The following is a 12,167-nucleotide window of genomic DNA, read 5'->3' as shown; positions in this document are numbered from 1 at the left end:
TGAAAAAACCCAAACTTTGAAGGTCGATATCTCGGCTTTTATGAAAGCTATCGGGAAAATTCCAACGGTTTTGTCTTAGTTTCGTCGTTCTGAATCCAACGAGACCATCCGCAAGGTCGTAGCTTTTACGATAGCCTAGATATCGCATTTTTAGAGCCTATTTTTGGGCTCAAAAACGAGGTCGAAAAATGACTTTTTTCAAATTTTCAAAGTGCTCTCATTCCCTTAGTTCTGTTCGAATCCTGTTATAACCCGGTGTTTTCGTAATGTGTGTGATCTAAGGAAGACGCTGGTGTAGTTAGTTCGATCTCGAAAAAAATCAATTTTTGGTGAAAAATTCGACACTGGGGGGTATACCCGAAAAATGAAAAATTCTAAACTTTGGAGGTTGATATCTCGGCTTCTATGGGCACTATCTGGAAAATTCCAACGGTTTTGTCTTAGTTTCGTCTTTTCGAATCCAACGAGGCCATTTTCAAGTTCGTAGCTTGTATATTAGCCGAGATCTTGCATTTTTGGGCCCATTTTATGGGCTGTTCCGCGCCTTATAAAATTCAAATTTGGCGCTCGATTTGACTAGGGTTTCTCTTGCACCTAATTGGTGAACTAAATAGTTGCCAATAGTGAACATAACCCAAAAAATTTTATACAAGCAAACTATTATAAAAAGTTAGACTGTATAACGAGTTGATTACATCTCAAATTTAAATTAAATTATAATAAGTCGGCAACAGTGGCCTTTTATTTATCCGTATTATCCGCTTACGGACGGATCGAACCGAACGAAATTCATCCAACCAATCAAAACCGCATAAAGTCGATCGTCGTGCGCCGCGTGAACGAGGAGCGTGACTCCCGATACCGACGACTTACGTTCGATTTTCTCGTGAGTTTGGTGGAATTTTCCGTTCGGGGGGATTTAAGTTAAAGATTGTGCGGTTTATTCATTATTGGCGAAAACGCTCTTGCGGGATCGGGCTTAGGTTAAATAATTATGCAGGGCCAATCGGTCTCTGTGAACCTGAATCTCAATCAGCAGCCTCAGAACGGACTAAACGGTGGACTTCCCTTGGGAACTCAAGTGATCCTCAAGATGAACGATTCGATCCCGATGAATTCAGTCGGTAAGGTTTCCTTTGTTATCACTTTCAATGTCGATTTACCACGTTGTAGTTGCTACATTTGTTAGGTGGTTTTTTTTTATTGCATATTTAATGGTCACATCTTATCTAATTGTCCTTCACTTTTAGCACTTTGTAGGATCGATTGTCGGCCATTTTTGTTTGTTTCTCAAAGGTTTTTAATTTTTAAGAAAGAACCTCTGTGGAGTATTGCACCCTTTCTTTAGAATAAGAAGTACTGCTATATAGCATATTTTTACATTTCATTAGGTCTAAATATTAAAAAAACTACATATTAAAAAAAAAAAAAACAATAACTAGTGGATTACATCCAGAGTTATGTGTAAAATGCTTGCCTCTTACCTATTTTCCATGTTAACAATTTAAAGACTTATAGTAGCACTAAGGAGACCTTATATAAACTTACTTCCGAAGTCACTAATCAAGTAAACAGTCACAGAAATTGTCTCAGTGTCTTCAATGATTTGGCTAAAGCATTTGACACTGTGTCATATAAAAAACTTTTTGGTGTCTTAGAACATTATGGGAAAGGGCACTTTTCAGAATTTTCCACCTGGTTGCACTTCAGTCCAAGGCATTTCAGAATTAACTTGGTACAAAAAATCCCATGGTTCAAAATTAACCAAGGACAAGGTATGGGATTAATCGGGATTTTAAGGTGGAATCTCGATCAAATAGGTTCTTCCTAGGATTCCTAACCTAATTTTGTATTTTTCGCACCTTAGTTTTTGTAAATTTGTTGTTGCTCTATTATCATTTTGATTTTTTTTTTTTTTGAAGTTTATTTTGATGGTCGAGTGAGAACAGTAGAAGGATAACATAAAAATTTAATACAATTTTTCTAAATTTTGTTTAAAACAATTGAGACTTTTACAATGGAACCGGGTTGTTTGGTTTTTAGTTTTTTTAAACATCAAAACAGTGGCAACCTTTCAATCTTTTCCTCGAAAATGCTACCATGGTTTGTTTGGTTTGCTTTGAAAAATATAAACAGAAATTGATATTATTAAAGCTGCCAACTGCGACCCAAGCATTTTCGAATGTTTGAGTAATTGAACAGCAACCTGAGATCTACCAAAAAATTTTTGATAAATTGGTTAATTCAACTGGTGAATTAATGGTGAATTCTGAAAAGTGCCCCTAAGGGCAACTGCTATGTCACTCATGAAGAGTTATTTGCAAAACAGACATCAAGTTTGTTAAGGTTAATAATATTGTGAGTAAGGAAAAACATATGACAAGGGACTGGGATATATGACTTGGTCCTATTCTGTTTTTTGATATATTTAAACTCTCTCCTTTAAATTGAAATTAATAATGGCACAATAATTTCATATGTCAATGACACAGCACTGATTTTTAATGGTTAAAATTAGGATCAGAGAAAGCAATATGCTGTAGAGGGTTTATAAAATATATAATATTTATTAAAAATATTATATTCTATATTTTTTTATTTATATATATTTATATTTAATCAGGCAGAAGGCCGTTCTTTGAGGTTTGCTTTGCATTTAAAGTCCAAAATGTCTGTACCTTTTTTCTTTACAGAATAGTCTTTACAATGAATATATTTCCAAAAGATAAATTTAATTCTTCAGCTAGGGCAACTATTTTGGGATGGTACCCTAACCTCACTCTTTAGATACAGCTTAGCCAAGTATAGTTTAAAGTTACTCCTTGAGATGACTGTTAATTATTAATATGTACCCTGAAATTTTATATTGTCATTTTGTCAATAATGAAATAAATATTCAGCGGGACCCCATGATCCACTTATTACTTCTATTTAATACCAATTAAAATAGCCAAGTATAGTTTATTAGTATTCTAGGCATTACTGTTAACTATTATTATATGTGCTTGAAACATTGCTAAATAAAATAAATAAAAAAATACTTTAATTGCAGTTGACTTGACTAATGGCATTACTAACCCTTAATAGTATTACAATATTTGTTAACATTCATATGCAATCTAATAAACAGTGAATTTTTATATCAGTTCTTAGTTGTTTTTTGTGTAATATAATACCCCCAATCTTAACTCTCGCTATTTTAAAAGGTGACCTAAACAATGAGAATTCACTATTGCTTAGATATATTTTATAATCTAAGCAACAGTGAAGGTGATTCATACAAAGAGGTAAATCTGACACTCTGGAAAACATCAATTCTTAACCCCTTTACTCAAAACAAAGAAGTGACTCCCTAAATGCACTCTGTCCTATAAATAAACTGACAGTTTCAGAGAGAATATTTGAAATATGGTGAAATATTGAGACATGGTGTTCCTGATGTTCAATCTGGTTTCAGGGCTTCTACTGTTCTTTGCAACATTACATTGGATATCACACAGAATATGGATAAATCACAAACTTCTATTGTGCTACAATGGTTTGTCAGATCCTGCTTGTGCATGGTTTGTTAGCTATTTAGAGAATAGATTGGGTAGAATTGGATAACCTCAGATCTGGGTTAACTTTTTTTTTTATAGATTGTTTTTATCCAGAGAGATTAAGTATTGTGTTCCAGTTATTGGTCAAGTTTGCACCTGGATAATCAAAATCATTGAGGTTTTTATGATGGGTCATCAAGAATGGATTCATATTAAATGCAAACAAATGTTATATGTTGCTGGGAAGTAACATATAACATTTTATTTGTCATATGTTAAGAAGCAAAGAATTTGGGAGAAACTTATCTAATCAGTAAAATACAAGTTAACAGTGATTAGATAACCTTATACATATATGGTTAATTTCAATATTAAAGTTCTACTCTAAGATATATTTATTGTATAGTTTGCTTATCCAGAAACTCTGCTTATGCAAGAGTCACTGATAATGGCAAAAGAAGAATCTTTGGACTCTCTTAAGTGGGTGTTTTTGCTTATCATAATATGGAAACCAGACAGGGCTAACAATCAAGAACTTCTCAAACAGCTAAATATTTTTAAACATATATTTGTTATTGAAATCCCTTGTGTTGCATGTCATAAATCTAATGCCTCTGTTTAAAATCCTGTCACTTTCAAGAGTATTTAACATTTTTCAACCTAAAATCTGTCATTGGAAAAATTTGTATTGATTCATATATAATCAGTTAAATGACATAACTTGGCATTCCCTTAAGTTTATTATCTCATAAAAACTAAATATAATGGTGGTACTTTACCAACATCACACATTCAACAATGCATTCATCAGAGCCTTCAAGGGAACACTGATCTTATTTGATTTGATATTATCAGCAAATGGACTTTTATTTATTACTTCACTTTACTAATAAAGGCAACTTTATATGATACTTAAAGACTAAGAATATTTTATCTTTTATTTGTGTTTTCAGGTTTACTAGAACTAGCACACAGAGAATATCAAGCTGGTGACTATGACAGCGCAGAACGCCATTGCATGCAACTATGGAGGCAAGACCAAACCAACACTGGTGTCCTACTCCTTCTCTCCAGTATACACTTCCAGTGCCGCAGACTGGAAAAGTCGGCACATTTCAGTACACTTGCCATTAAACAAAATCCTTTACTAGCAGAAGCTTACAGGTATAATATAAAGTAATTGAAACTTTGAGGAATTATCTCGATATTCTCTGTTATTTTTAGCAATTTAGGAAATGTCTTTAAAGAGAGAAACCAACTCCAAGAGGCATTGGATAATTATAGACATGCCGTAAGGTTGAAGCCAGATTTCATAGATGGGTACATCAATTTAGCGGCTGCACTTGTTGCTGCAGGAGATATGGAGCAAGCTGTACAAGCTTATATCACTGCTTTACAGTATAACCCAGTAAGTTTTATAAATTTTCTTGCCATAACATACTAAAAAGGGACCACATTGTTTAGAGGACTATTGACCTTGTTACATTGTATTTATTACTTATGGAATTTTTTAAAATCTATTTACATATTGCATCAATGTGTTGTTTGTGTAATCTGATTATAAAAGTTAAATTTAAGGTGTATTATGACTACAGTGGGTAATTTCCATTAATATGCTTGTAAATGTTTTGAAATTTCTTATGGTTCCTTAATTCTTGTTTTTATGTTATCAATTTAGCTCAAGAAAGCAAATAATTTAAATTCTTTTGATTTGTCTCGTGCTTTTTGTTCATTGCATAAAGCCTAAGGTATTTTTGTCACTAGACACAATAAGACAGTTAAAATTTACTTTATTGCAATAAACCAATTTAGATTAATCCATGTTATACCACTCCATTTAGTACAAAACATACAACTACTACATGTTTAAAAAAAAATTATACTGCTAAATGTCTATTGGATTAGTGAAATACTACAATGATTCAAATTTTGATGACTTGATAAAACAAAAAAAAGGGGACTAAAATGCCTAGAAGTGAATGATAACAAAATAGATAGATAGTGGTTATTGTTGTTAATTTATCAATGGTTTGAGCTATTAAGACTCAGTATGAGTTTAATTATTACATTGTATTATTTAATTATTTTATTAGTTTTTTTTATAAAACTAGAAATTCAAAAAGTAGTTGGCAGAACATAAGTATTTAAAAAATTATTTTTAATCAGATAGGTCGATATAAAATTGAACAAGCAATTCAACTTCTCAGAAAGGCTAATTTCGTTGCTTTCGTCATACCTTATTGACTGTCTACAGTTTGTTGAGGTGGAAGGTTGCAGATCTAATACCTTTGTTTCAACTTCTGGAGTCCCACAGGGATCCAATCTCGGCCTACTTCTTTTTATCTTTTATATTAATGATCTTATAGAACTGATTTCCTGTCTTAGACTAGCTTATGCTGATGATCTGAAAATATTCTGGTGTATCAATAGTATCTTGGACTGCTTGTTCTTACAGAGTAACTTGGACCTAATTAGGGGGTGGTGCAGTCGAAATCAGTTATGTCGTAATATCTCGAAATGCTGTGTGATCTCCTTTCACCGAACCAAGGATCCTGTTTTGTTTAATTACAATATAGACAATCAAATCCTCTGTAGAAGTACTTCTATTAAAGATCTAGGGGTTGTATTCGACGATAGGCTCACATTTGTGCCACATATTGAACAGACAGTGACCTCCTCGTTGAAACTTCTGGGTTTTGTCATTCGAAATAGCCGACTCTTTAACAACTCAAACTCAATAAAACTATTGTACTTTTCCTTTGTTATATCAAGACTGGAATACGGTTCTTTGGTGTGGTGTCCTTTCTATGAATGCCATGTTGGCTACATCAAGAGTGTTCAGAGAAGGGTTTTAAAGTTTCTTATGTTTCGTGAGGATGGAATATATCCTGTTAGGGGACATGATCATGATCTGATGTTAGGTAGATTTAATCTGCAATCTCTGGCCATGAGGAGAACAATTCATTTTGTAACATTCTTATGGAAGTTGGTCAATAATCAAATAAATTCTCCTCCTCTCTTGAACGATATTCTATTTAAAATAATATAAAAAATAAAATAAACTTTATTGTATGACATAAACTAAGAATACCATACAAAGGTGGAAAGTACCGCTACGCGTATTTTAATAACCACCGTGCTTAAATATCTAAACCTAAAACTAAGACTGCTAATATTTCTACCTATTTATTCATACATATGTATATATTCAGTAAAATAATTATGTGTCACAATAAATTATTTGATATATTGCTCTCCCTTATATAGTCCTTAACTTTATGCTTAAAAGTAGTGTGACTTACTTCCTTAAAACTCACAGGCAAGATATTATAAGTATAGATCCCTGTGTAGGCAAAACAAGATTTAAAAAATTCAGTGCGATGCTGAGGAATAGAAAAAATATTTTTATGGCGAAGATCTACTGAATGGGCATCTCCACGGCCCATCAAAAACTCCGACAAATAAGCAGGCTCTTTGAGATTTTTTACTTTATATACTAGACTGCTAAGATTTGCAAATCTTCTCTCTGCCATATTTAAAGTATAAATTTCTGAAATATGCTGACTAACATGATCCCTGCGTGAAAGATCTTTAGTAAACCGCACACATGAATTTTGTATTTTTTGAATTTTATATTTGTTAATTTCAGTTAGGAATGGACTGTATACAATATTAAGGTAGGCAGGTATACTAAGTACTAGGCTTTCAGTAAGAATTTTTTTACTAATTAGGGGTAAGACATTTTTGAATTCATACAGAATTTTGAGTTTGTGATATGATTTTTGACAAACGTGAGTTACATGAGCATCAAATTGCAATCTGCAATCCATGTGCAAACCAAGGTTTTTTACTTGATTAGTCCAATTAATTTCAGAATCGTTAATTTTAAGTTTTACAGCTGTGGCAGTTTCTAAGTTTATCTCATTTTTAGAAAACAATATAGCCTTCTGTGTTAAATAAGGAGTTTTGACTAGCCCAAAGAGAGATACGCTCCAAGTCATCATTAATGAAGGTTAAAGCAGTGGACAACTCATTAGCCGGGGTTGAACTATAGATTTGTAAATCTATATTTATTTTAAATATTTACAGTGCTTTATGTGTTGAATCAAATCTGATGTAAAAAGTGTAAATAAAAGTGGCCCCAGGATAGAGCCCTGAGGCACACCCCTGCCCACAATCCTCCAGCTTGAGATGCTCACTGCTCCCTCAGCATCTGTAATTCTTACTGCCATTTCCCAGATAGCTGCCAAACCATCCATTAGCCTTTAGGTTATAATGATTTAATTTAGTTACTAAAAGATCAGTGTTTAAAGTATCAAAAGCTTTGGTCATGTCAATGAGCATTGTTGGGCAACAGTGACAATTATCAAAGGACCTTGCGATATCACTAGTTATTTTCAACAAGGCCGTGGCACAACTGTGGTTAGCCCTAAATCCCGACTGATATTTAGGTATTATACATTTAGGAAGAAGATAATCTAGTATTTGGGTTTTTACAATTTTTTCCATTATTTTGGATGGAGTTGGCAGTATACTAATTGGCCGTAATTCACCCACAGAAGTTGGGCTGGATACTTTAGGAACAGGCATTATGAGAGCCCTTTTCCAGATATCAGGAACAACGCCAACCATGAAAGACGAGTTTATAATATTAACAAGAGGGCCTAGACACGTCGAAATACAAGATTTTAACATGCGTGTAGAAACTCTGTCTCTCCCAACCGTACCGCTCCCAACACTGTTCAAGGTCCTAAGCACCTCAAGTTCTGTTACAAGTCTAAATGTAAATGGATCAGAATTTATAGATGAGCTGAGAAAATCATTTAAAAGAACAGGATCAACCTGTGCAGCAGGTGTACTATCTATAAAATAATTATTTATTATATTTGGTTCTTTAATGCTACTTGGAATGGGAGTAAATTCATTATTAATAATTCTCCAATTAGCAACTTTTTTCCAAAAATCTGTACTAGAACCTTTACATTTATTTATTTCATTGGAAAAATATGCATTCTTTTCTAATTTTATAGCCTTATTGACATAATTTTTTAGATCAATATAATAAGTTTTACTAGAAGCAGTTTTTACTGAGATATATTTTTTAAAGGCTTTATGTTTCATTTCAATCATTTTTTTTAGATTATGGGTTAGCCATGGTGGACTGGTACTTCCAGATTTTCTCAGCTTTAATGGACAAAACATATCAAACAAATCTAACAGTTTAGAATTAAATATTTCTACTTTAGTATTAACATCGTCAGTCTTATATAACTCACGCCAATCTAGATGCTCTAAATAATATTTAAATTCTTCAGAGTTAGTCAGTGTAAAATCTCTTTTATATAATAGTCTTAATCGGCTTCAGTTTATCACATTTTATAGTACAGAATACAGCCTCATGATCAGTCTGTATTGGATCACAGGGTATCACACCATGATCCTTGACTAGGTTAATATTATTTACAAAGATGAGGTCGATTAGAGATTCACTATTTAGTGTTATTCTAGTAGGCTTATCAATAATTTGAGTCAAATTAAAAGTCGTAAAAATATTATATAAAAATTTACATTCTACAGTGGTGCTATTTAAAATATGAATATTAAAATCTCCTGTACATATAAAGACGTCACAGGTACAAATCACTTCTGGAATTAAGTCATGCAAGTATTTTAATTCAGAGTATAAACTACTCCCACAGCTCCTTTGCCCCTCATGCTTGAAACTTATCCAAAGATGGTCAATGCCATATCCTGAGTAAGGCAGATCAATAAGAGTTGTTTTTAATTTATTAGTTACATAAATTGCGATTTCATGTACCACGATTTGCTTCTAGAGCAAATATCACTTTTGCTTTAGATCGCGCCAGAACTAACATTAGGTTTCAGGATCCCGTATATCAAATGTGCAGAATTTTTAATTCAGTATCACCAACCTGTGACATATTTGTATGCTCCATAAAGGATCTAGTTTTGTCTCTGACAAACCAACAGTTACCATAATTCCTTTTCTCTTCCTTTTTTCCATTGTCCCATGAATCCCTTTCTTTGTTCATTCTAATGTTAATTTACATCTCCTTTAATTTTGATATATACAGGATGTTACTATAGTAATTTAAGTTTTCCTTATTTTTCTTTCTTTTTGTTATTTAATTTATAGTAATTTAATACTTGTTTACACTTTCAAAACATTAATTGTCGATTTTCCTGTAACTGGGCTTTGGCTCTTGGAAATAAACTGCTAAATAAATCAATAAATTTTCAAATTTTATATATTAACTTCAGGCAAATACTAATCATAAAATTAGTAAAATATAGCAAACATTTAAAAAGGGTATAGATTTGGATACATACGTAGATTCAAAAAATTTTACTGTAAAACACCGAGGAGGAAGAAAAAAAGCTCATTATTTATAAAATTCCGCAATAGTATAAAAAACTTGTTATATCAAAAACCTCCCTCATCGGCGTCTAAAAAATTTAAGTTGTACATTAATGATGCCTCTCAAATATTGTTAAATATTTTGACACCCTCATAAAATATTAAGAGAAATATTATTCCACTGGATTCCGTCAACTCCTCCTTGAGTTCTTCTAGATCTTCTTACCCCATTGATTCTCCTTTTTTTTTGTCAAGTTATTTCAGTTCTTTATCTCAGATTATAATGTTTGTATTGTTTTGTTCTGCCTTTCTAAATCAGATGCAAACTTTTGACTTAAGACTATACAGATCTTTTTGAAAACAAACTGTCAACCAGTTCATTAGTAATAATAAATAATAATTTTAGATCATGGGCAAACATTAAAAACTTACAGTACTTCAAGACTTCCTCAGTTTACATTCAAAACTTGCTTTATTATAAATACATAATATTTGTATAATTTAGTTCAATTATATGTTTCTTTGATTTAGATTCACTGCCTCTCAGTTCATTAACAATGATCCAATGTTCTTTGGTTTTATTTTGTGTCTTCTTCGATCTAGACTTTTAATACAGCTGTTTTGTCTCTCTTATTGTTTGCCGATGTACCTCTTTATAAACATTAAAGTAGTCATGAAATTGTGGATTATGTAAAGATCTCCATGGTTTTCTACATTTATTTTTTGTGAAGGGAAACTTTTATTAAATATTTTTAAAACTCTCCAAAGAACTTAAGTGGTACAAGAGAACAATACATTCCTGTCCAGACACTAGCTTCATATAGATCATAAAAGCGCTCGAAAAATAAGGAATGACCCTGTACAACTGATGATTAAAAAAATTTTTTTTCTTTCAGGATCTCTATTGCGTTCGTAGCGATCTGGGGAACCTTCTAAAAGCATTAGGTCGTTTAGACGAAGCTAAGGTAAGAACTACAAACTAGTTTATCGTAAAACCATTTAACTTCCGTCTGCGATCCATTTGCTGATATACTGGCAACGGCAACGTTTTATCTGAGGAGTATTCGAGCCTGACCACTTGCGCCTTGGCGTAAACTCTCGACACGTTGGCGTCAATTATTCAAGCAGGGCGTTTTTTTGTCCTTAATACTTTCGCTGTGGCGTAATTTCCAAAGATTTGTGTGCGTGCATTGCGTAAATTATTTTGCATGGGTTTTTTACCATTCTTTTTTACAATTTTGATAAGATAAGAAAGAATGGTGCGTATTAGACGGCAAACATTTATTGTTTTGGGGAGACTTGTTTTAAAGTGATTCATTTTGGAATAAATATTTGCTGTATTTTTTTTTTCAGGTGCGCTTGCGCGTAAATTTTCCTTTAAACATCAAATGCTCTTTAGATCGTTGCTTAAGGTTTTTTTTTTAAGCGTTTTAATTTTTTCAAGTAATTTCAAAATGATTGCCGTTATCTGCTAAATGATTCGTAAGACGACGTAACAAGTACTTATTTTTGATTTGGTTGGGTGAATTATATCCATTTTGTTCCTTATTGCCTGTATTTTAGTTTTTGTATTAGTTTTGTAGTATTATTCTAATTTTTTTGTGGGTGTGGGTTATTTTGGCAAATATGTATATTCTAAAATTTAACTAAAGATGTAAGTTATGGAAAAAGAGGGCTTAGAATCTAAAATTGGCGATTTTAATAAAATTGAAGACTTTACCTTATTCTCATCTTCTTTGTGATCATTTTTTTTTCTCTATATTCATATAATATCAACATAATATTTCTTTCCCACAAACGTTTAATTTTCATTGATGAGGTTCAGGACTTTTACAAAGTAATTTTAAGGACATCTAGTTCAGAAAAACGACCTAAGTAATAACAAATTTTAGATTCATATTACCACCCTATGCAGAAAAAACAACATTACAAATCATGATTTAATTATCTCTAAGGAACAACTGATTTGATACAGCTTCATACTGGTTCACTGTTCCTACTAAGATTTTTTATGACAAGGCATGTTTTCCATCTATCACAGGATTATTCTCTGTATACACTATACTTGTAAGGCATATATTTCATAACAAGGATTCCAGATTATATGAGTTTGCTTATACTATACAGCCAAGTTCACTCATGTCCTTCTCAATTTGCTGTAGATATCACAGATGCCAGAAAGTCTTTTTAGTGATTTTTAATTTTTTTTTTGACATGGTGTTCATAATACTGATTCTGAATACTTCTAC

The 12,167-nt window shown here is 32.3% G+C and overlaps 1 protein-coding gene across 2 annotated transcripts in view; it reads left to right on the top strand.

Annotated features, from left to right (window-relative positions):
• The first annotated feature begins 838 nt into the window (after window positions 1-838).
• The window catches only part of LOC126744749 (UDP-N-acetylglucosamine--peptide N-acetylglucosaminyltransferase 110 kDa subunit-like), an 82,546-nt gene continuing 71,217 nt past the window's right edge, over window positions 839-12,167 (top strand). The window contains exons 1-4 of one of the 2 annotated variants that reach the window (XM_050452295.1): window positions 839-1,124; window positions 4,493-4,703; window positions 4,764-4,947; window positions 10,815-10,883. In XM_050452295.1, coding sequence (XP_050308252.1) covers window positions 995-1,124; window positions 4,493-4,703; window positions 4,764-4,947; window positions 10,815-10,883 — 594 coding nt within the window. In that variant the 5' untranslated portion in view covers window positions 839-994. Of the gene's footprint in view, window positions 1,125-4,492; window positions 4,704-4,763; window positions 4,948-10,814; window positions 10,884-12,167 lie in introns of those variants that run through there. The other variant, XM_050452296.1, reaches the window with a different exon arrangement.

This window comes from Anthonomus grandis, chromosome 14, assembly GCF_022605725.1.
Source record: "Anthonomus grandis grandis chromosome 14, icAntGran1.3, whole genome shotgun sequence".
NCBI lineage: Eukaryota > Metazoa > Arthropoda > Insecta > Coleoptera > Curculionidae > Anthonomus > Anthonomus grandis.
Note: the sequence above shows the minus strand (reverse complement) of the source record. Positions and strands in the feature narration are given on the sequence as shown.